Source organism: Peromyscus californicus, unplaced genomic scaffold, assembly GCF_007827085.1.
Source record: "Peromyscus californicus insignis strain IS unplaced genomic scaffold, ASM782708v3 Scaffold_11__1_contigs__length_118956290, whole genome shotgun sequence".
NCBI lineage: Eukaryota > Metazoa > Chordata > Mammalia > Rodentia > Cricetidae > Peromyscus > Peromyscus californicus.
This window is the reverse complement of record NW_026294402.1, coordinates 90,699,357-90,723,996: the sequence shown is the minus strand read 5'-3', so window position 1 is coordinate 90,723,996 and position 24,640 is coordinate 90,699,357. Positions and strand designations below refer to the sequence as shown.

General features: G+C 46.7%; 1 protein-coding gene across 2 annotated transcripts; it reads left to right on the top strand.

Moving 5' to 3' along the window:
• Positions 1 to 10,535: 10,535 nt before the first annotated feature.
• On the top strand, positions 10,536 to 15,907 carry Rnf7 (ring finger protein 7). 2 transcript variants are annotated; one of them, XM_052717462.1, is made up of 3 exons: positions 10,536 to 10,771; positions 12,290 to 12,337; positions 15,564 to 15,620. In XM_052717462.1, the coding sequence occupies exons 1-3, from the start codon at positions 10,604 to 10,606 to the stop codon at positions 15,618 to 15,620; spliced, it is 273 nt and encodes a 90-aa protein (XP_052573422.1). In that variant the 5' UTR covers positions 10,536 to 10,603. The 2 variants fall into 2 exon arrangements, with proteins under 2 accessions (XP_052573422.1, XP_052573415.1); XM_052717455.1 differs by having other exon boundaries at positions 10,572 to 10,778; positions 15,564 to 15,907.
• The last annotated feature ends 8,733 nt before the right edge of the window (positions 15,908 to 24,640 follow it).

The window sequence follows — 24,640 nt, the reverse complement described above, 5'->3', positions numbered from 1 at the left end:
GGCCATTTTTGTTGTTTTCTAAAGCATACTTTGGCCATTTTTTAGAACATAGACGAGTTATCTTAGGAATCTTTATGTAAGGCATTAAACTAAGAGGTTTTAAAGCTTCAACAAGACAGCCTAACGGAGAGGAAGGACTAACAGGGTTGGAAGCCTTGTTTCCCATGTCTGCAGCGGAGAGGCAGAAAAATAAAAAAGATAAAAAAACAAACGTGATCCGGAGCCAAGGCCCCAGGCGTCCCCAAGGCCAAGGACGGATCCCGGGCACAAGCCGCTCCTTGGCTCGTCAGCCACAGAAGCGGGGGCCCCTGCCACGTGAGGAAAGGATTCCCCGGGAACCCGGACAGCGTCTGCCGCTTCGTCAAGTCGGATGAACGTGTCGGCCCCACGTGGCCCCCAGGACGCACCCAACGGTGGTGGTCCCAACGCGAGAAATATCTCAGGCTGCAGACGTGGGAGAGGGCTAGAAATCTGAGGCCTGCGATAGGGGCCGACCGTAGCCAATGAAGACCGTGGTCGGGGGTTCCCCGGTCTCAAGAATACTTGTGAGGTACCGGTTGTTCTCACAGATTCAGGAAACCGTTTACACTGGCCGAAAAATGGGGGGGACTCACCAATCGGAGAAAGCGGTGTTGCATGGAATTTCTGCGGTCAGGCAAAATGGAGAGCGGTCTGTCGCGTACGGAGCAGAGTGTTGCAGTCCCCGGTTACGGGTTTCCAGGCGCAGGGTGCCCGGAAGCGCCCGCTCGGTTTCGGCACCAAAATGTTAGTTTTTCGGCTGCGTTGTGTTCTTACCCTGCAAGGAAATGTCACGAAACACGACAGAATCCGCTAACAAGAGTTTTATTAAAGGTAAAGGGACAGAGAGTGAACAGGCCTGCGGGAAGCACGTGTGTGGAGAAGAAGGAGGAAGAAGAAGAAGAAGAAACCGGGAACATGGCGCCGGATTTTAAAGGCTGGGCGTGGACAGATCAGCGTCACTACTACACGCAAGCACGTAGATCACATGGCCACGTTGCGCGCCTACGTAGCCAATGGAACGTCACGGATCTTGGTCACGCGAGATGTCCTGACCCGGAAATGGCTATCCTGACCTGGAACTGGCTAGGTGGAAGTGTCTGTTGGGCATATGCGAACACGCCCGACCGTGGGGGCATGTTGTAAACCTTTCAGTCACTTTTAATAGCAAATTAGCACAGCAGTCTATACTGTAAATGTAAAAGTCTCCACATTACTATCTTTCCTCCACAGAAAGGAAAGATACAGGAGGAGTTATATTATCTGGGTGAGTTGGTGCACACCTGTAATTAAAGCCTTTGGGAGATGGAGGCAAAAGAATCAGGAACTCAAAGCTAGTCTCAGCTAACACAGCGAGTTTGAGGCTAGCCTGGCTACATGAGACCCTGTCAAGGTAGAAGAAAGCATGTCTTCAGTAAGAAAACCACCTGTTGTCTCTTTTGTTTGTTGGTTGGTTGTTTTTAAGACAGGGTCTCACTATATATCCCTATCTGGCCTGGAACTCACTAAGTAGAGGAGGCTGACCTCAAGCTCACAGAGATTGTCTGCCTCTGCCTCCCAAACTCTAGAATTAAAGGTGGGGTCCATCATGCCCAGTCCTTATTACTTTCTTAACTCATGATTTTCTGTTCACTATTTCACAGGCAAAAAACTGAATACAGATGCTGTATTTGCAAACGGATGTCACCTATCTCCACGGCCAGACAGACCTATCTAGGAAGACACTGCTTGTCATGCACGAACATTTTTCATTGCCATCAATCCCCTTTCAGGTTCTAAAATTCATTAAGACCACTCAGCAGGGTCTATCCTGTCCCACAAATCAGTTTCTTTTCTTTTCTTTTTTTTTTTTTTTTTTTTTTTTTTTTTTGGTTTTTCGAGACAGGGTTTCTCTGTGTAGCTTTGCGCCGTTCCTGGAACTCGCTTTGGAGACCAGGCTGGCCTTGAACTCACAGAGATCCGCCTGCCTCTGCCTCCCGAGTGCTGGGATTAAAGGCGTGCGCCACCACCGCCCGGCTTCTTTTTTTTTTTTAATTTTTCGAGACAAACAGCTCAGCTCTGGCTATGCTGGAACTAGCTCTGTAGACCAGACTGGCCTTGAAATCACAAGGATCTGCCTGCCTCTGCCTCCCGAGTGCTGAGACTAAAGGCGTGCGCCACCACTGCTCGGCACAAATCAGTTTCTAAACTATGGATTTCATTCTGTCCCTACTGCCACTACTAAGTCACCAGGAGGAGGCCAAGGCTTCACTGGTAACATCATGACTAAGGAAGTCATTGCTGCTAGAGACCCTCTTATCCGAAATGGCCTAGCATGGGGAAAGATCTACCATGCCCATCTTTCTTAGTAATATCCAACTGAGATGAGCCTATGCATGTTAAGGTGGTGGAGGCCCCTTGTCCTGGGCACCAACTTGATTGAAGATTGATAACTGGGGGTGGGGGGTGGGGTGCAAAACAGCTTGACCACACAACTGCCATGACAGGCTTAGAGGGCCAGACACAGCTTCTGTGACAGACTTAGATACAGGCAATACCTGGATCCAGGAAAAGCCATAAGCTGACCCCATCCAAGGATCCACCCAGGGATGGGCCAGCATCTAAGGGGAAGTACCAGACATCCCAAAACATTCTAACCCTTAGATAAGATTAGGTAAGATCACCAGATGTCCCCGAGTCTACCACACACCTATTTTCCTTTTACAGATACCCCTAGACAAATGTCAGCCAATTAGGGTCCTGAACCCTGGAAATCCCCTCACCCGAACCTCTGCTATGATAAAGACCCCACCCTGCCTGGGCTCTGGACTCTCTGCCCTCACTGCTATGTCTTTGTCAGACAGAGAGTCCAAGCTCTGAGCTTGAAATAAAGGCTCTTTGCTTTTACATACAAGATTTGGTCTCCATGGTGGTCTTTTGGGGGGCCCCACAATCTGGGCATAACAATAACACCAAGAAGGAGAGAAGGAATAGTCATCTACAAAATTGATGAATGGGAAAATGCAAAAAAGTGGTTGGTTACGATATCGTAATTGACTAAAGACTGTTGAAACAGGGCCTAAAATCATAGACCCTAAAGCATTTTGAACCCAGTGTGGTGGTACAGGCCTATAATCCCAGCAACTGGGAAATGGAATAAGTTTAAGCCAACCCCAGCTATGTAGAGAGTTCAAGGCCATCCTGGGCTGCAGGAGACTGTCTCAACAACAACAAAAAAGAAAGGAAAGAAGGAAGAAAAGGAGGGAAGGAGGGAGAGAGGGAGGAAAGAAGGAAGGAAGGAAGGAAGGAAGGAAGGAAGGAAGGAAGGAAGGAGAAAGAAAGAAACAAACAAAGAGAAAAAAGGAAAAAATCAAGCTGAGCCTTTTTGGTCTTAGCAGCAAAAGCAAGATGACAAGGGAATGTTCTGGTTTAAAATAAAAAAACAAGAAGACAAGATACACATGCTAGCACATTCCTGTAATCCCAACTCTGCAGAAGCAGAAGCAGGAGGATTGCTGCAAGTCCAAAGCCAGGCTTCTCTACAGTGAGTCCAGGCCAGGCAGGGCTACACATCAAGACCCTATCTCAACTGCAAGCCCCCACAGGAAGAAAAACAGATTTAAAATTGGCCCAGGAAGCCCATGCTGGGAAAAGTGATGGAATCACCTGATGCCAGTGGAGGACAGAACATGACAATAAATATGGCCAGTAGGAATGTCTAGAAACTGTGACCATGTCTGCCATGGCTATTCTTAAAATCCTGTCTAATTTTGGCTTGCCTATAACTTGCTTTGTAGACCAGGCTGGCCTAGAACTCAGAGACCTGCCTGCCTCTGCCTGAGTGCTCAGATTAAAGGCATGTGACACCACGGCCCGGCTAAGACTGTTATTCTTAACTGTCAATTTGCTGGGATTTGGAGCCATGTGGGAGACAGACCTCTGAACTCATCTATATGGGTGTTGTTAGGATTCTGCCACTCCTCCAGCTGTATGACCATACATGCGCACTTACATAGCTAAACAAGGGGTCTTACATCTTACAACATCCATGTGCCGCGTGATTATGTAATGGGCACAGCATAGTCATGCAATCTGCACATGCGTGGCATAGCCCACATGCGCATATGCAGGAGAATCCTTAAAAAGCCGGTCACAGACTCCTCTCCTCTCTTCTGCTCTCTCCTCCTCACCCCTCTCTCTCTCTCTGCACGTGTCTTCCACAGGCCTGGTTACTCTCTTCTGTCCCCCTCCTCCTAATAAAGCTCTGATACTGGGTTTTGTCGTGCCTTGTGACCTTTTCTCACAGAATAAAAGTGGCGCATTTAAAACCAACATTTTTGCTTATTATAAAAAAGGCGGGTGAACATAGGGTCATCATTTCTCCCGAAAAACTGCTTCCAACTGACTTGGTGGGTGTTGGTTGACTCTTGGGAGGTAGGGAAGGGGGTTTCTGAGGTAGACAGGTGTCCTGGGGTTGTCTGCTGCTTTGGGAATTGTCTGACAGGTGCTTTCCAGGTGGATTCAAGCTGGTTCTGGAGCTTGCTGACCTGTTCAGGTGGATTCTCTGGAGCTCAGAAAAATTTTTAAACATATTAAGAAGCAGCCATGGGAAAATTAAATGTTATGGTGACCATAACATTGTAGTGTTTAGTACTCTGCTTATATTGGTTAGTGTGTGTGTGTGTGTGTGTGTGTGTGTGTGTGTGAGAGAGAGAGAGAGAGAGAGAGAGAGAGAGAGAGAGAGAGAGAGAGAGAGAGAGAGAGAGAGAGAGAGAGAGAGAGAGAGAGAGAGAGAGAGAGAGAGATTTGGAACATGCTTTTAATTTTTACCTGAAATAAGCCTTATCAGAGACAGATTATTTTAAGGCACCTGTTTCCTTTATTAGTTTAGCATCCAAGAGACACAGGTGATCAATTGCTGAGGGCTAACAGTAATAGATTGTTATATTAAAGTCTGTTTTTGCAGAACCCATGTACTTGGGTCTGGAGGTGTAAATACCTTTGGACTGTTACTGTTCCTTACCGCCTGGGTATATACTTGATGGTCCTTGGACTCCAGCGCTGTGGTGATCCTGTAACAATTAGCTGAGTAGTTAATTAGAAGAGGGAACCAGGAAGAGAAAAGCTTGTGGTGTGAGACCTCATTCTTCTGGAATTGGTGACAAGGCAGTGGGTCCTGGTGTCCTCTGGAACTTGAGAGAGAGCAGGGCCCTGTCTGTGTCACTGTGCATGAGGAGGAGAAGCACTGCTGACCGGTCTGGAGTGAGGCACATGGAGGGAGCAATGAAATGAAAGCTCCTACCTTAACTGGAAACTCCTCCCATTAGGTACCCTTGAAAGTACAATTAAGTGGAGGGGGTCTGGTGAGGTGGGTAAGGCTGTCCCCCTACCCCAACAATAGGGAAACAAGGAGAGGTGGGACCCCAAAACTCCCTCAGGACTGAGTAAGTGGCTCAGTGTCTGACAACAAAAAAATGGATCGCCCCATGCTGCATCCTAGGTTCCCTGTGAGCCCATGGCCAAGCCTAGGAGGTCTGCTGGAGGTCTTTGTTTGATGTCCCCAGGCCACGGGGTGCATGAGGGCAGTCAGCTGATCAGTTATCTCTCTAGGTGGCACTTTGAACAAGGCTCAATTGATGGCCCAAGTGGGGCAGGGCACGCACTAGCCCGCGTGGCCTTTTCTAGCACATATTTAAAACAGGGACCTGGATACTTATGCATCTGCTCAAACAGCGTGTACCAGCATTTGACAATTCTGTTCATGGGCTTTCTCATCTCTCCCATGGTACCTTAAATGCCACAGCTGAAACTTCTGCCTGTGGGGTGAAGAGGCCTTTTCTCCAGATGCTTAAGCTTAGCCCTGATGTCAGGAAGCTCTGGGAGACATGAGACAGATTTTATTCCATGTCTTGAATTTTTTGTTGTTGTTAGTTTGCTGGTTTTGAGGACAGCTTTGGGAAGACCTGCCAGGAGGCAGGCTGTAAACTGATCTCTTGCTAGAGAACCAAAATGGCTGAGTTATATAGGAACCTGGGCTGGGAAGGGAAGGGAAGGGAAGCCTAGACCCTGGGAGGGGGAGGTTTAGGGTAGGGGCAGGGTGAGAAGTTCTGGGGTTTCTTTGAGACCTAACAATGCAGGTCCATTCATCTTTCCTAAAAGAAATTCCCTATAGCACCCTGTGGTGGTTAGTTTTTTGTCAGCTTGACACAGGATCATCTTGGAGGAGGGAATCTCTATTGAGAAAATGCCTCCATTGATCTGTAGCCAAGTCTGCGGGTCATTTTCTTCACTAACTATTGATATAGGAGAGCCCAGACCACCATGGGTGGTGCTGCCCCTGGGCAGGTGCTCCCAACTTGTATAACAAATCAGGCTAAATAAACCATGGCACAAGCCAGTAAGCAGCATTCCTCCATGGTCTCTGCTTCAGTTCCTGCCTCCAGGTTCCTTCCCATCCTGAGTTTTCCCTTGCGTTGGCTTCCTTCAGTGATGGACTGTGATCTAGATGCATAAGCCAAACAAATTGTTTCCTCTCTATCATGGTCTTCATCATAGAAAAAGAAAGCAGACTAAGACCCGCCCCCTTTTCAACCTCCCTTTCCCTTATCTAGCCGATATACAAACTCTAAATCCAGGCTGCCTTCTGCCTTCTGTGAATTTGACTTCTACAAACAAAAACCTGCCCTTTCTCTTGCTAACCTTGTCTGTGTAATTCACAAGCCACCAGGAACTAAATTTAAGAGGGCCTGGGGAGTTCTTCTGCTTAACCACAGGAAAGATTGTTTTCCTAAAGACGAATGGCATGAAGGAATGAGAAAATGAGGACCACAGAAACGTGGAAACATTCACTGTGATGGGAAGAGGCTTTTCCTGAAGGGCTTAAACATCTTTGCATCAAAGGAAAGTTTCTGAAGCAAAACCAAGCAGCCCTTCAACATTCTGAACAAAGGAACAGAGACTCTCCCACTGGGGAGATGTGACCGTAGCTAGAGTTTTCCTGTGTCCACCTGGCTCCTGCAGCTGCTCACACCCAAGTAAACACACAGAGACTTATATTACTTATAAACTGTATGGCCGTGGCAGGCTTCTTGCTATCTAGTTCTTGTATCTTAAATTAACCCAGTTCTATAAATCTATACCTTGCCATGTGGCTCGTGGCTTACCGGTATCTTTACATCTTACTTCTCATGGCAGTGGTGGCTGGCAGTGTCTCCTGACTCAGCCTTCCACTTCCCTTTATTCTCCTCTCTCTTGCCCCACCTATACTATATTTCCTGCCTGGCTACTGGCCAATCAGCATTTTATTTATCAATCAATCAGAGCAACACATTCACAGCATACAGAAAGACATCCCCAGCACGTGACAATGATAATGCCATCTTGTCCTGACTCTGTATTTGCTTAGACAGTTCTCAGCCCCCTACCCAACACCATTCCCACAATGGTTACATCTGCCCTGCATTTGAGATTTCCATGGTCTTGACCATGGTCCAGATGTATTAGCCAAAATAATTGATATAAACTAAAATAAATGAAGAAGGTATAAGACAAAAATAATTTTCACGTTATGTCTGAAATAATCATGACGTTCTGCCAGAAGTGAATGTGTCAAGGTCACTTTGTCGTGTGAGTTATGGTTTTTGTGATTTTTGCATTTAAAAACACTGTATCCCTCCCTGGGCTTCAACACCAAGAGACTAAGGCATGAGCCTAATCTTGGTTTAATAGGGCCCCAGACCTTAGTAGGCCCCAAGACCTTAGCACAACTGACTCCGTGACTGAAGTATCATTCAGGCTGTAAAATTCAACATGTAGACAGCACCACCTGCCCAAACTAAAACAAACACCCAGTCCATCAAAGCCCATAGTTTCGGGAAAGTCTCTAAATATACTTACCTTGCTTTTGGTTTCTATAGTTCCGCTTCTGGCTAACTGTTCTTGTTAATCAAAGTATGTCAGCCTGGGATATGGTTTTTGTGCATAAATATACACCCTGAGAAAGGCTCAGGTGTTGTGGAATATTATTTTCAGATGTGTTCATTCATTTATGCTGTGGAACGTTTGTTTAATGATGCAAAGATGTGTTGCATTCTTTTATGTTGTATTTGTTTAGCTCTGTAAAGCTGTGCTACTTTGCCTGCCAAAAACATCTGATTGGTTTAATAAAGAGCTGAACAGTCAATAGCTAGGCAGGAGAGAGAAATAGGCAAGGCTGGCAGGAAGAGAGAATAAGTAGGGAAAAATCTAGGCTAGAGAAGAAGAATGGGAAGAGGGGGACCAGGAAAAGAAGGAGAGGAGGACGCCACTGGCCAGCCACACAACCAGCCACGGAGTAAGAAGGGAAGAAAGATGTATAGAATAAAGAAAGGTAAAAAGCCCAGAGGTAAAACGTAAAGAGAAATGGGATGATTTAAGTTAGAAAAGCTGGCTAGAAACAAGCCAAGCTAAGGCCGGACAGACATAAGTAAGAATAAGTCTCTCTGTATTTATTTGGGAGCTGGGTGGCGGGCCCCCAAAGAGTAAAAAATCAACTACACTCAGGGCTACACTGATATTCCGAACACCCAGTGTAGTTGCCTGCCAGTTTTGTTTTTGTTTTGTTTTTTGAGGCAGAGTTTCTCTGGGTAGCTCTGGCTGTCCTGGAACTTGCTCTGTAGACCAGGCTGGCCTCAAACTCACAGGGATCCACCTGCCTCTGCCTCCCAAGTGCTGGGATTAAAAGTGTGTGCCACCATGCCTGGCTTAATAAAGACTTTCTATTGGCTTAAACCCGTGTCCTTCTCTTGTGAACACCTCACATTGGTCACAGACCAAAAAAGGATTCATATGCTTTTTTTTAATGCACATTGGTGTTTTACCTGCATGTATGTCTGTGTGAGGGTGTCAGATCTTGGAATTACAGACAGTTGTGAGCTGCCATGTGGGTGCTGGGAATCGAACGGGTGTCTCTAGAAGTGCTATCAATGCTCTTAACCACTGAGGACTTATATACTTTTAATTGGCTAATCAAAGTGGTTGTCTATACCTTTCTCCAGTGGGTTATTACAGCAGCAGGTGGGAGGTCCAGAGCTTGCATGGGGGTGTCCACAACACTCCCCAGTTGGTAAGAGTAACCTGAAGGATGAGGAGATGAGCTGAGCAGGCATGTTTTGCTTTTTTTTGTCCGAGCTCTCCTGTAGTTCTTGCCCTCTGGCTGCTTTAATCTGAGACAAATGCTGTTGGGAGGGGCATAAAGCAGATCACAGGGGCCGCTTCCAGGGGCTTAAGCTATGCTTGAACCAGCCCCACGGCCTGGGCCTTCCTTGGCTGTCCCTGCTCTGCCATCATCCCCCGTGCACATTTGCTTATACATGGTGCTCCTGCCCTTCTGCTTGCCTAGTCTCCGTCATTGGAAAGGTTCTGGTTTCCATTACATGCTTTAAAAAAAAAAAAAAAGCTTAAACTAGCCCCAAGAGGCCAGGCGGTGGTGGCGCATGCCTTTAATCCCAGCACTCAGGAGGCAGAGCCAGGCGAATCTCTGTGAGTTCAAGGCCAGCCTGGTCTACAGAGCGAGATCCAGGACAGGTGCCAAAACTACAGAGAAACCCTGTCTCGAAAAACCAAACCAAACCAAACAAAAAATCAAAAACTAGCCCCAAGAGCCCTCCTATAGCGTTTCTGGGATTCTTTTTCTCTGTGTAACAATATTTTGTACCAATTCCCTTTTTTCACTTATTTTCCAGTGCACAGTACAAATTTCCAGAAAATACATAGCATGTGGTACCACTGAGGCTTTCTTTCGAGGCAGGGTATTATGAGTCCCAGGGCAACCTGGGCTACATAATGAATCCCAGGCCAGCTCGGTTTAAAAGAAGAAACTGCCTCAAAGAAGCAAGCAAATAAATCAAATCCACCCATCTTCACATAAACAAAAGCCTTTACAGACCCTAAGCGCCAGGGCTAGCAGCGCACACCGTTCATCTGAGCATTCCAGAAGCAGAGGCAGGCAGACCTCTGTGAATACAAAACCAGCCTGGTTTAAACAGTGAGTTCCAGGCCAGCTGGGGCTACATAGTGAGAGAGACCTTGTCAAAAAAAAAAAAAAAAAAAAGAGGGGGGCGGGGAGAGAAAGAAAAGAAATCCAAGACTCCCATCCCCAAATTGAGATCCACTGAACCAGATAGATTCCTGGATCTCTAAAGTTTTGCCTCCATTCAACATGTCCCGCCTCCTGTGGCCAGGCAATTTGTAAGATATGGAGGTTACGGTGATGCAGAGACTTTTCTCCCTACTCTGATAGTTCACATTTGGGAGAGAGGAGACGAATGAAGGCTGAAACAAGGTGATTTCTGAGAGATGCGGGTTTAATAAAGTAGGACGCAGGGTAGTGCTCACTGTCGCTGGGCTTGCTCTGCAATTAAGGCTGGCGGTCACTAGGGAATCACAGCAGGCGCCGGGTTCCCAGGGCAACCCTCACCCAACCGCACCAGCCAATCAGCGCCGCCTACCTCCGGCTGCGCGGCCTTGTCTGCGGAGGCGCTGCTGTGGCAGGCGTTTGGGCCCTACTGAGCCGCCGTACCTCTCGCCGCCGCCCCCAACGTCCGCGTCGCCGTTCTGCGCCGCCGCCATGGCCGGCGCGGAGGACGGCGAGGAGCTCTGCGTCTTATCCTCACACTCCGGCAGTGCAAGCTCCAAGTCGGGGGGCGACAAGATGTTCTCCCTCAAAAAGTGGAACGCGGTGGCCATGTGGAGCTGGGACGTTGAGTGCGACACCTGCGCCATCTGCAGGGTCCAGGTGATGGGTAAGCTGAGCTCCGCACGCGAGCCCGGGGCTGCGGCGTCGGGGGCTGCGGCGAGGCCGGGGCTGCGAACGCGGCCTACTGGGCCCGCCGCTCGCACGGGATGATTCCTGCGGGTGGTGGACGTGACCGAGGAAACACGACTGGGTGACCCCTGGGAACCCCGAAGGGAACCTCCGGGTTTGTGTGGGTAACCCAGCGGCCAGCAAACCCCACAGCGGAGCCCACTCGTGGATCTGAGGGTTGAGGAGTTCGTTTGTTTGTTTTTGAGAGGCTCTCGTTGTTCCCCAGGCTGACTTGGAACTTGCCCATTTAGCCGAGGTTGGCCTTGAACCCTTAGTGCACCTGCCTGCACCTCCCAAATCCTGGAAATTACGAGCCTGCGCCACCGTGTGGATCTCATTTCACGGCTCTTGTTACCACCGAAAATCAATATGGATTCGGTGCAGCTGCTGTTTGGCTGGCTTTTAAAATTGAGATTGACAAGATGAGTCGGATAGTGCTGGCATGTCTTGAAGCGAGGGCCAAGAATATTTAAGATCCATGGGAATCCAAGGATAGAAAAGCCCCTTGATTCAGAAACATGAAACTTCATCCGTCATGTGCCCTGCCCTTTTGTGCCTTTTCGAAGAACCTTCTTTCATAAATAGTCTAACATCTTATTTTGAACGAAAATATCGGACCAAGTGAAACCACGGAATCTAGTTGAGTTTTACATCGAGCTTAGTCCACCTTGAAAAGAACCCTGCCTCTGTCGCCTTCTCTCTCGTTTCTCTTTTTTGGGGGGGTAGGGGTGGAAGGCACGGTTCGAGACAGGGTTTATCTGTGTGACTCTGGCAGTCCTGGAACTGTGTAGACCTGGCAGGTCAGGTTAGAGGCAAGCAGGGACTATGTGAGACGCTGTCTCAAAAACAAAAACCTCTATTGGTTCCTTGAGGATTCTAGATCCTTTTGTGATAATAAACAAATAATGAATACACGGGCATGGCTTATTTACAATGGTGTCTTGAAAATAAACTGACCCCAAGGTTGGTCCATGTGAGTGAGCATGTTGGGCTTAATTTGTGCCAGTGTAATTGGCATCTTTTTCCGAGACAGGGTTTCTCTGTGTAGTTTTGGTGCCTGTCCTGGATCTTGCTCTGTAGACCAGGCTGGCCTCGAACTCACAGAGAATCTCCTGGCTCTGCCTCCCGAGGGCTGGGATTAAATGCATGTGCCACCGCTGCCGAGATAATTGGCATCTTTGACGGACTTTCTCTAATGCCACTGCTAAGCTATCTTGTCATGAGAGCTTGTAAAATTATCGTTAGCCCTTGTGAAACGTTGGTCATAAGTGAATTAGTAGAATGCCATGTATTTTCTTTCTCTTTAAATAGTTATTTTTAGATGGGAAGTTAATAATAGGAGAATCTGATCTTCGTCTCTGCTCCTCGGGCTTTTGTTTGACTTTGAAGGTCTGGGTTTCCAATGTTGCCTCCTGAACCTCAGACGAGATCTGCTCTGTTTGCTTTCAGATGCCTGCCTCAGATGTCAAGCTGAAAACAAACAGGAGGACTGTGTCGGTATGTGGTAGTCGTTCCTTCCGTCTCTGTGGGAATGTTTGAATTTGCGCTTAAAATTGACTCTATTAAACTGGCTTTGGTAACCCAGGCCTATCAGTCCAGAACTAGGGAGACTGAGTGAGGCCAGCTTTTGCTACGTAGTGAGACCTGTTTGGTCTTTCCAGACAGGGTTTCTCCGTGTAGTTTTGGTGCCTGTTCTAGAACTCTCTGTAGACCAGGCTGGACTCCCAACTCAGAGATCCACCTGGCTCTGCCTCTCGAGTGCTGGGATTAAAGACGTGCGCCACCACAGCCCGGCGATTAATTGTTGATATAGATGTTCAGAGCATATAGGGGCTGGTGAGATGGCCTAGTAGGTTAAAAAAAAAAAGTGCTTGCCTCTCACACCTGATGACCTAAATTTGATCTCTAGAACCCATTTAAAGATGGAAAGAGCTGACTCCACGAAGGTCTCTGACCTCCACGTGAAGCTGTGGCATGCATTCTCCCATCCTATACACAGTTAGAAATAAAAACAAACAAAATCAGGCCGGGTGGTAGTGGTACACGTCTTTAATCCTAGCACTCAGGAGACAGGCAGGAGAATCTGAGTTCAGGGCCAGCCTGATCTGCAGAGCAAGTTCCAGGACAGGCTCCAAAGCTACACAGAGAAACCTTGTCTTGAAAAAAATAACAGAATTAAAACTAAAAGGGAAAGAATTCACCTACCTTTTTAATAAATGATAAAATATTTTATTTCTCAAAAACCTTCTTGAGATAAATTTATAAATTCTTTTATTATTTTAATTAAGAATTGGTTATATATTCCATTCATATTGTTTTGTAAACATTTTGCTAAGCAGAAAGAAATACATTTCCTCCTAAGAAAACTACAGGGCCAGGACTGGTTGAACACACCTGTACTCCTAGCAGAGGCAGGACAAGTTGGACACAGCCTGCTCTATCATAGCAAATTCCAGGCCAGTCAGGGCTGTGGAGTGAGACCCTGTCTCAAAAACAGAAAGAAAAGGATGAAGTAGGACAGAGGGGAGGAAAGAAAGAAAAGACAGATTTCAAGACCTGAGCATGTTGGCCTACACCTGTAATGCCAGCACCTCGTAAGCCTGAGACAGGGCAATTACCGTGCCTACATATCAAATTCCTGGCCAGCCTGGGCTATAGAGCAAGGCCCTAGCTCAGCAAAGAACCCTGATCACAGAGAGATGCCCCTCCAGCCATTCTGCAAATCGATTGTCAGATGAGGAGCTGCACTGCCTGCTGGCATGGTAACTTTCGGTTGGTTGGCTGGTTTTGGTCTTGCTGTATGGCCCTGACTTGACATTTGCTGTGTAGACAAGGCTGGCCTTTCAGTGATCCTGTCCCCATGCTGGGACTGTAGGCCTTCATGACCACACCCAGCTGGATGGCTTAGCATAATTCATCCCTTCTAGAAAAACAGCTCAGATGTACAGCTGATGATGTTCCCATGCCCACCAGCTGTTTATAATAGCCAGCTATAAGCTGATAGCCCGTCAAACCTTGTATCTTGGTAAATAAAAACCAGGATGTTAGAAAGGAAAGCACAAACGGTCCCTAAGTTCATCCCAGGGCTAAGGAGGTCTGGGATCTCCGACAGACTCCAGTCTAATCTCCTAATTTAAGAAGACAGCAAGCTCCAAGTTTAGGAGCTAAGGGTTGTGACTTCGCCCCGAAAACGCAGGGCACATTGTTTTGTTTTGTTTTCTGAGACAAGAGTTCTGTGTAACAGTCCTGACTGTCCCAGAACTCATTTTATAGACCAGGCTAGTCTCAGACTCACAGAGATCCACCAGCCTCTGCTTCCCGAGTGCTGGGATTAAAGGCAAATGCCACTATGTTCAGCCAGTGGCACATTTCTTTCTTTTTTTTTTTTTAAACATTCTTTTTTATTTATTTGTGTCTTTCACAGCATGCCTCCTGGTCCCACTCATCTCCCTCCTCCCCCCAAAAAAATAAATAATTAAAATTTAAGAAAAAAAGAAAGGGAAAAATCTCATCATAGAAATGTTGTTTTCTTACTCTCTTTGGGGGGGCTCTCCACCCAGCTCACAAATAAATCACACATGGAGGCTTATATTCTTAATTATGAATGCTCAGCCTTAGCTTGGGTTGTTTCTAGCCAACTTTCCTTAACTTAAATTATCCCGTCTACCTTTTTCCTTGGACTTTTCCTGTTCTCTTACTTCTGTAAATCTTACTCTTACTCCTTTGTTTGCTGTGTGACTGGCCCCTGGAGTCCTCCTCCTTCTCTGGCTACTTCTCTTTTCTCTCAAATTTCTCCTTCTATTTATCCTCTCTGCCTGCCAGCCCCACCTATTTCTCTCTCCTGCCTTGCTGTTGGCCATTCATATCTTTATTAGACCATCAAGTGTTTTAGACAGGCACTTAACACAGCTTCAGAGTTAAACAAATGCACCATAAACAAAAATAACACACCTTAAAATAATATTCTACAACATGGAAGCTGCATTGTGATACAGTGAGTCACGCAGTACTCCCCTTTATCCATACATTTTACATGCAGGCATTCATCCCAAAGAATAAGTCAGGTTCGAGACTCCTGGTCTCTGCCACACCATCCACTCTGGGCCCTCACTGGGACTCTTCCTGGACATCCCGTTGCTGCCCTGTGTCGAGATCCTGTAGCCCTGGGTCCGCAGGACTGCCACACATACACACATCTGTGCTCCAGCAGATCACAGATGGGATAGATGTTGGGGTGGGCCTGGATAGTTGCAGGGTTGGTTACCCCGCCTGCTCTCCCTGTCTTCACCACCAGGGTATGCTCCTGCATTCAGTGGTATGTTTAAGTGTAACTTATACTTGTAAATATTTTTGTCAATAGAAAAAAGACCACTTAACTAAAATTTTGAACATAGTAACTTAAATCTTTTAGAATATTTAAAATTTTTGCTTTATTTCAGACATTTGTACAATGTATATTGATTATGTCCACCTCCTGTTCGTCCCTTCCACTCCCCTGAACTCCCCTCTCCATGTGTCCCCTCCTGCCTTCATGTCCTCCTGAGCTTAACTATTTAAATGCAGTGTCCTGTCGGTTGATTGATTGATTGATTGATTGTTTTTGAGACAAGGTCTGGCTTTGTAACCACATTGACCTAGAACTGGTGGCATCCTGCCTTAGTGCTCAGATTACAGGTGTGCACTGCACGCGCATCTACTCAGCTGTTCTTCTCTTTTCTTCCAGTGGTCTGGGGAGAGTGTAATCACTCCTTTCACAACTGCTGCATGTCTCTGTGGGTGAAACAGAACAATCGTTGCCCTCTCTGCCAGCAGGACTGGGTGGTCCAAAGAATCGGCAAATGAGAGGTGAGAGGCGGCTTTCCTGGTGTGTGTGGCAACCCTGGATGATCTTGCTGTCAAGTTACCGGACAAAAGCTAGACCACTCCAGCGGATTACGTCTTCAGATAGAAAGGATGATGAAGTCTTTTGAGACTCGTCCAGGGCATAGTTTACCCTTTTGTCGGATTTAATTTTGAGAATTTTCTACAATTAAGATAATTTATTAAAAATGGCCTTTCCTACCTCCATTGTGTGTGTCATACATACTGCTTAGAAGAGCTATGAGAAAGAGAACGTCAAAAACAGAACGACCTTATCATTTATCTGTTGGTACGAGAGGGGCAACCCATGGTATCTGCTATAAGTGAGGATGTAGCTAGAGTTTTCCTGCCTGGCCCACAGTCAGGACAAATCTCTCTCACCTGCCAGTCCCACAGCCACTCAAACCCGACCAAGTAAACACAGAGACTTATATTGGTTACAAACTGTATGGCCGTGGCAGGCTTCTTGCTAACTGTTCTTACAGCTTAAATTAATCCATTTCCATTAATCTATACCTTGCCACGTGGCTCATGGCTTACCGGCATCTTCACATGCTTTTTGTCATTGTGGCGGCTGGCAGTGTCTCTCTCACTCAGCCTTCCACTTCCCAGCTTTATTCTCCTCCTTGTCCCGCCTATACTTCCTGCCTAGCCAATGGCCAATCAGTGTTTTATTTATTGACCAATCAGCAACACATTTGCCATACAGAACATCCCACAGCATGAGGATTTTGATTTTGGATCAGTGAAGAGGGTAAATAAAATGTAACTTTCAGTAAATGAGACTTTGTTTCCTAAGGTCTCCACTTTGACTCATCAAGGAAGCCTGGATCTTCACTTAACTCACTTTTCAATCATAGTTTGTGTGTGTGTGTGTGTGTGTGTGTGTGTGTGTGTGTGTGTGTATGTTGAGGCAGAGTTTCTCTGTGTTAGAGCTGTGACTGTCCTGGAACTCTTATCTGTAGACCAGGCTGGCCTCAAACTCAGATCCATCTGCCTCCCAAGTGTTGGGATTACAGGTGCAGGCCACCACCACCCCGCTCACTTAGTTTTAAAGAGGTATTTTCTGAAGATTGTATTGTATATTTTAGTCAAAATATTAGTGGGAAAATGCTTACCAGTATAACACTGGAGTTTATAATGTTTTAATAAATGAAGTATTCTTTTTTTGAGTTAATTAAATTTTTATCTTGCCAGGCAGTGGTGGCGCATGCCTTTAATCCTAGCCCTCGGGAGGCAGAGCCAGGCGGATCACTGTGAGTTCGAGGCCAGCCTGGTCTACAGAGCACGATCCAGGACAGGCACCAAAACTACACAGAGAAAAACCGTGTCTCCAAAAACAAAAACAAACAAAAATTTATCTATACCCTTAAACTTACTAAAATAATTTGTTAAATAATTGGGAAAAAATTAATATACTTTTTATTTGGCAGTTAAACTTAATTACTTGGAAAGACACAAGCACTTACATTTTATCAGACTCATCCGGTGGGGCTGGGGAGATGTCTCAGGGTGGTGGTGCTTACTGTGTGAGCCTGAGGTCCAGACCTCTGTTCCCTAGAACTTGTTTGGTTGGTTGGTTGGTTGGTTGGTTTTTGGAGACAGGGTTTTTCTGTGGAGCTTTGGAGCCTGTCCTGGAACTTTGTAGACCAGGCTGGCCTCGTACTCAGAGATCTGCCTGCATCTGCCTCCTGAGTGCTGGGATTAAAGGCATGTGCCACCACCGTCCGGCCAAGATGCCCTAATTTTTTTATACTAAAGTGGAGGTTACTGATAGGAATTGAAAAGAAAGTCGAGCTGGAGAGATGGATTAGTGGTTAAGAGCACCCATGTTGCAGCTCATAAGGAATTCAACATCCTCTTCTGGTCCTCCGTGGGCATTACATTGCACACATAACACGCAGATCTACATGCAGGCAAACACACACTCTAAAGAGTTTAAATGTGGTTAGAATAAAAATTGAGAATTAATGGAGGGTTTACTCAGTGGGTGCAGAGTTTGAGATAGGGTCTCACTATAGTCCTGGCTGGACCGAAAGTGACTGGAGGCTGGCCTCAGACTGTGACAAGCTCCTCGCCTCTGCCTCCTGAGTACTAGGATTACAAGTGTGCACCTCTCTACCTGGTTGACTTGTTTCCCTTCATTTGGCTCTGGTTCTCTGAAATTTTTGGCTCTGTCAGCAGGCCCCTGAAAAGGCATGGGTGAAAATTTTCTAAAATTTCTAGGTACTAGAAATATACACGGTTTGGGTCATTAGTAGCTATTAGTAACTTTTTGACATTTAAAGCTTGAAGTCATGAGTTGTGAAGCAGATATTTGGCCTTGCTCTGAAGAAGGGAGCAGCCTGTGGGCGACTCGGGTCACTGGTAGTTTGTGAGTGGAATCTGGAGGGCGGTGGTGAAGACTCGTGTTCACCAGCAGAGCTGTCTAACAAAGCCCTGTTTATGCCACACATCAGCATCTGAGGGCAGAGAGGAGGAGGGCTGAGACAAAGCTTAGCTCTGACCCTGGGCCCTGCTGACATGTCACCTCTCTACACAGCCAGCCAAGAGTTCCTGTACATACTGTTTCATCAGAAAAAACATGCAGAGTCATTTTGGTTATGGGGTCCAAAACCATCAAGTAGGATTTTCTCTCAAAATGATTAAATGGTATTTAATGTCTTTAATTGCATATTAGTAAACCTTTTAAAACTACAAAAAATATAAATAGCAGTTAGGTTCTCTGGCTCAAGTCACTGTAAACAGTTTCATAGGGTGAAATGTCGCATGGTACCATCATATGCCACCTAACTTCATCCCCTCATCTGTCTCCACTGTGTTTAATCTCAAAAAATTCAGTTTCTAAAACTTTGGAGGCAGGACTGACTTCCTTGGACCAACAATCTTGGGTGCTCTGCAGATGGGGCTCTTTGTAGTTTGGTGCCAGGGCTTCCCAGAGTCACCCTAGTGGCACAGGAATGAAAGAATTTCTTTAAAAGGTAAGACTCACTTTGTGCTGGGGATTGAATCCAAGGCCTTGCACTTTCTACCTTTGCCCAAGTGACCATCATCGTCTAAGGAAGGGCTCCCAGAGCCAAGTGTTGCTCTCTGTGACGTCCAGACTGAACAGCTAGCTCCAGTTACTGCTTGGGAACTTGTAGACCTTGAGCTGGTAGAACTCCCTTGACAAGCTTTTAGGCCTAAGTACAAAAGTTGGTTTTGTTTATTGTTTGTTTTTTATTTGAAAGGGGAGTAGAAAAGCTTTGTCTTTTGTTTTGTTTTTCCGAGATGGTTTCTCTCTCTAGCCCTGGCTGGCCTGGAACTCAATCTGCAGACCAGGCTGGCCTCGAACTTGAAGGGATTCGCCTGCCTCTGCCTCCCAAGTGCTGGGATTAAAGGCGTGCGCCACCACCCAGGGCTTTGTCTTTTTTTTTAAAGTCATTTTCAAAGAAGAAACAATGCTGTGATTCTGAAATAAAGAATGATAAGTTTCTAGTGTTTAGTAGGACCATGTGTAAATCATGTTTAAGGGAATTGTGTGTGATGGCACATACCTATATCCACAGCGATGGGAAGGCTGAAGCAGGAGGATCACAAAAACCAAGAAAAAGAAAGGTACAGATTTGAATATAATGGAAGTAGCACTGGACTGGGCAATGGTGGCACACACCTTTATTCCCAGCACTTGGGAGGGAGAGGCAGGAGGATCTCTCTGCGTTCCAGGACAGCCAGGGCTACACACAAAGAAACTCTGTCTTGGGGGGAAAGAAAGAAAGTATAAATGCTTATATTCTAAACTATTCTGTATTGAACATTTTTTTAAAGATTTAGTCATTATATAGACAGTGTTCTGCCTGCATGTATGCCTGCACACCAGAAGAGGGCACCAGATCTCATAGATAGTTGTGAGCCACCATGTGGTTGTGGGGAATTGAACTTAGGACTTGTAGAAGGGCAGCCTGTGAGCCATCTCTCCAGTCCCCTGTAGTGAACATTTTAATGGTGTACCAAAATACTGAAAATGCTTAATGTTTGCAAGAAGTAACTCACAGCACTTTTTACTTGTTCTGTAGCTCAGACTAGCCCCTAAGTCTTGATCCTCCGGCCTTCCAGCCTTGTAGCACACATCTGTCATACCACCTTCAGATCATCCCATTCTCATGGGTAGGTTTTGTTCAGCAAAGTACAAAGAAAAGGAAAAAGATTTTTCTGTATTTTGATATTCATAATTGTATGTTATTTTAACTATGGAGAGATTGCTGCATTTGTTTATGCTATGGGCTATTTCTTTAACTGTGTAAAGGTGTGTTACTTTTGTTTATGCTGCAGTGTTTAATTATGTAAAGATGTGTTGCATCTGTTTCACCTTGGCTACCTAAGGCACCTGATCGGTCTAGTAAAGAGCTGAGCAGCCAATAGCTAGGTGGGAGAAAGGATAGGCGGGGCTGGTGGGCAGAGAAAATACACAGGAGGAGAAATCTAGGCTCAAGAGAAGGGAGAGGAATGTAAACTAATGTTTCCTGTCTGCACCGCCCAGTGGTCCCAAATAACTGACTCAGAGGCTGAATATGAATTATAAATAGCCAGTAGCTCAGGCTTATATATTATATATTATTATTAGCATGGCACATCCATCTCCTGCTACCTCTGCATCTGGCTGGTGACTCCTGACTCCGTTTTTCTCCTTCCCATCATCCTTAGTTTGGTCACCCCGCCTAGACTTCCTGCCTGGCTACTGGCCAATCATCATTTTATTAAACCAATTTGAGTGATAAATCTTTACAGTGTACAAGAGGATTATTCCACAGCAGAGGAATGAGGGAAGAACGAGGGAGAGAGAGGGGCACCCTGGAGGCCAGAATCCAGGCAGCCGCCAGCCACGAGAAGCAGTGAAAGTAACATGCACAGAAAGAAAGAAGGTAAAAGCTCCGAGGCCGAAGGTGGATAAAGAGAAACAGGTTAAGATAAAAGAGCTAACCAGAAATGAGCCTAAGCTAGGCCAAGCATTCAAAACTAATAAGTCGGCTGGGCGGTGGTGGTGCACGCCTTTAATCCCAGCACTTGGGAAGCAGAGCCAGGCGGATCTCTGTGAGTTCGAGGCCAGCCTGGTCTACAGAGTGAGATCCAGGACAGCCAGAACTACACAGAGAAACCCTGTCTTCAAAACAAAACAAAACAAAATCACTAATAAGTCTCAATGTCATGATTTGGGAGCTGGTTGGTGGCCCAAAAAGAAAAAGCCTGTACACATAATAGCTGAGATTTCCCAGGGGGACTGGCCTGGCCGGTCAGTTATGTCACCTCTCTATACCTGTTTCCATGTGTATTGTAATCCCAGCCTCACGGGATTGTTCAAGGGTCCGGGGCTTACTTTTCTCCTTGGTGTGACTAAGTACTTGGCAAAGCTCAGCAGGAGGAAGGGTTTGCCTTGGCTCAGTCTGAGGAGACAGTCCATCACAGCAGGCGGGGAAGGAACCCCGAAGCCAGAAGCAGAGATGAATGCTGCTATCCGAAGTGCATGCTCCTTTGTGTTCAGTCCAGAGCCCTAGCACATGGAGTGGTATTGCCACAGTTAGGGTGGATCCCTCCACCTCAGTTAACCCTGTCTAGAGACTCCCTCACAGGCGAGCCCCAAAGCGTGGCTCTTAGGTGATTCTGGAACCTGTCAGGTTGACAGTATAAACGTCACAGGGATTAAGAAGGTGAACTATAGAGTGTCTGGTGCTGGGAAGGGCTGCTGATCCTTGGCGCCTGTGAAAGCTTTCGTAGGCGTGTGTTCCATTACAGGGTAAAGCCCTCCTAACTTCTCAATCAAAATAAGAAAAGGCAGAAGGCAGAGGAGGAGGTAAACGGTGTGGATGCAGCACGGAGCTAGGCCTTAACTACTTTCCAAATAGTTAACATGATGTTCAGGTTTATATAAAGAAAGGGCTCTGTGAATACTGAAAGTGTAGTTTTAGCCGGGTGATGGTCAAGTGCGCCTTTAGTCACAGCCCTGTCTTGAAAAACCAAAACAAACGTTTGGTTCTAGATTTTCCGTCTCTGTAGCGCCTTAGCCTTTTTCGTTTGTTTTGACTGAGATGGGGTCTTGTGTACACCAAGCTGGCCTTGAACTTGCTGTCCTCCTGGTTCCACTTTGCAAGTGCGTCACCATCGTCCAGTTCTTCTTAGCCTGAGTGCTGCCCTTCTGCCAGCCGCGATGCTCTTGCCGGTTGACAAGAAGCTTGAAGCGCTGGTCTTTGCAGCGTCTGTATCCCTCAGTGTGTGACACTGAGAGAGCCGGTGCTGTCTACTGTCACAGCTCGAGCAAGTCCTCCTATTGGAACCCTTAGCTGCACGGTTTGCAGCTCTCGTGAGTGCCTAGCAGGTCGGGATTCCTTAGTCCGAGGCAGCAGCTGGCCTGGGCACTTCCGGGTGGACTAGGTACCAAGGTTGCTCGGCCTCTCAAGCCTTTGACAGAGGCCAGTGGTGCAGTTCCTAGGTGTCAAGTGTCCCTTTTCCCTGAAGGCCTGAAGCTCTCTGGAACTCTTGCAGCCAGGAGTCTGCAGTTTCCTTCCGGTGGCTCTTTATGGCCTTCCGTCCTTCAGCCTGGGGTGTCTTCTCTCCACTTCCACTTCCCTCTCTGACTGCTTGCTCCAGCCACTGTCACCTCTGCCTGGGGCGCTGCTTTGGGTTACCAGCAGAACAGAAAGAAACAACAGAAGTAGGTAAGAAAAGACCAGTCGAGAAAAGCAGCCTTTTATTAATAGAACTAGTGGCAGTACCCAAGGGACAGCACAGGGACATATCTTCCAGCCAACTCACGGAGTGAGCTGGACAAGCTGCTTACTTACATAGCTCAAGAAAGGGAGTTTCCACCATTCACACACACACACACACACACACACACACACACACACACACACACACACATCACAGGCGAACTTGAAGGCTTATATTTGCGCCAATCACATCTGTCTGCTAGGCCACCCCTGTGGCCTAGGTAGAAATGGTTGTAGGGTCCGTTATGTTTCACCAAGGTGTGTGACAGCAAAAACATCTGGAATTGACTTTTAAAAGGCCCTAGTTGAGGCTGAGCCTTGAGCTAGAACAGTCACTGCAATTGTCTAGTCCCTCAGGATGTCTACAGTGTGTAAACAGTAGATGCTGGCACAGGGTAGACCAGGGCTGTTGACTACCAATCCTTTGCTCAAGGCGGCCAGAGCAGCACAGAGTCCAGCCACTGCGACTACAGAGTCAGATTGCCCCACCACCCAAGTCTGCTTACAGAAAGGTGAGCATCAGGGGTTTACAGTAAGACCTTAAGGAACTTACACCAACATTAATAGTTTGTTGTTTAACAAACTTTAACATGACTTAGTAACTGCTGGGTACCATGAGGAACATGTGCTCTGCTTCTCTGTTCCATAGAGCTGTCTACAGCTGTGCACATGTATTGAGACTTCAATTCTCATTTTAATGTGTGTCTATGAGTGGATATGTGCACCTGAGTGCAGGTGCCTGCAAAAGCCAGAAGAGGGTGTCAGATCCCAGGGGTGTGGGTGTTGGGAACCAAACTCAGGTCTTCTGGGAGAGGAGCCGGCACACTGATCCATCTCTGATCCATCTCCTCTGCCTGAACTTACATTCTTTTGGTGAATCTTGGTCCCTTACTGTGCCTCTCCTCTAGTAACTCTAACTCTGCCTTATCTATGATTACAGATACTCATAATGTGTTATTTATTGCATGCCTACTACATACAAGGCTTTGCCATACTAATAGAATGTTAATGAAAAGCCTCGTCTTCAGAGGGTATGTTATGGAGTGCTGCTTTCCCACCATCCCAACACAATTGTAAAGTAAGGTTTGCTGAGAGTAAGCTGGGAACTGAGATACCACATTTGCTTACAGTGTGTACAGTATTAACAACCGTGTGTGTGTGTGTGTGTGTGTGTGTGTGTGTGTGTGTGTGTGTTATGAAAAATCAGATGTGGTAGTGCAAACCTGTAATCCCATCACTATCAAGACTGAGGCAGGAGGATTGCTACCAGGTCAAGGCCAGGCTGGACTAGCCCAGAGCTAGTCCCAGACTTGTAGTGGGTAGTCATTCCAGCTTTGATCTGGAAGTTCCAACCCCCATTGAGGCTTCGGTAACTGTCACGCCTACAAGGCGGGGCCGAGAGAGGGCCCTGAAGACCTGAGATCTGGATGCATGGGCTCTCTTGGTTCCTGGACCCTGGACGCTGGAGGTAGACTGAGCAGAGTTCTCCAGAGAACACTGCCGGACTGCGCTACACCTTTCCCAGACCCTGTTACCTATCCCTTTACTTGTGAGTTACCCCACAAAATAAACCTCCCTTTTAACTACGTGGAGTGGCCTTAATAGTTTCACCAATACAGACTAGCTAGCCTGAGCTCCAGAGTAAAACCCTGTGTCAAACAAACAAACAAAAACCAGCGAGGTGGTGGTGGCGCACGCCTTTAATCCCAGCAAAGCCAGACTGATCTCTGTGAGTTCAAGGCCAGCCTGGTCTAGAGTGAATTCCAGGACAGCCAGGACTACACAGAGAAACCCTGTCTCGAAAAAATAAATAAAAATAAAAGGAGAATGAGGAGGAAGGGGTGGGGGCGGGGACAAGAGGGGAGGTGGAAGAGCAGGAAACATCTGGGACTGGAGGGCGGGTGTAGGCAGACTAGCCGAGGACAGGTGCTCCTTTCCACGGCCCTGCACTGCCTCATGGAAACCTTCTCTAAACGCCTTCCTCCAGAACAACCTGGCTGACGTTTGCTCCCCATATTTCAGCTGAGTCTGGAACGCCAGCATTTGGGAGGCTGAGGCAGCAGGAACTTGAGATCAGGATCATCTTCGGGTGCATTGGAAGACAAAAACAGATGAAAGAACCACACAGATTTCTTCATTTCTAGGCTTGGTTTTTTTTTTGGGGGGGGGGGGTCTTTTTTTTTTTTTTTTTGTTTTT

What these genes read in the sequence shown, in the direction of transcription:
- Rnf7 (XM_052717455.1), top strand. Translation starts at nt 10,604, where the DNA reads ATGGCCGGCGCGGAGGACGGCGAGGAGCTCTGCGTCTTATCCTCACAC. An exon ending in CTGCAGGGTCCAGGTGATGG is followed by an intron (nt 10,779 to 12,289) that starts GTAAGCTGAGCT and finishes GTTTGCTTTCAG; the next exon opens with ATGCCTGCCTCAGATGTCAA. An exon ending in CAAACAGGAGGACTGTGTCG is followed by an intron (nt 12,338 to 15,563) that starts GTATGTGGTAGT and finishes CTTTTCTTCCAG; the next exon opens with TGGTCTGGGGAGAGTGTAAT.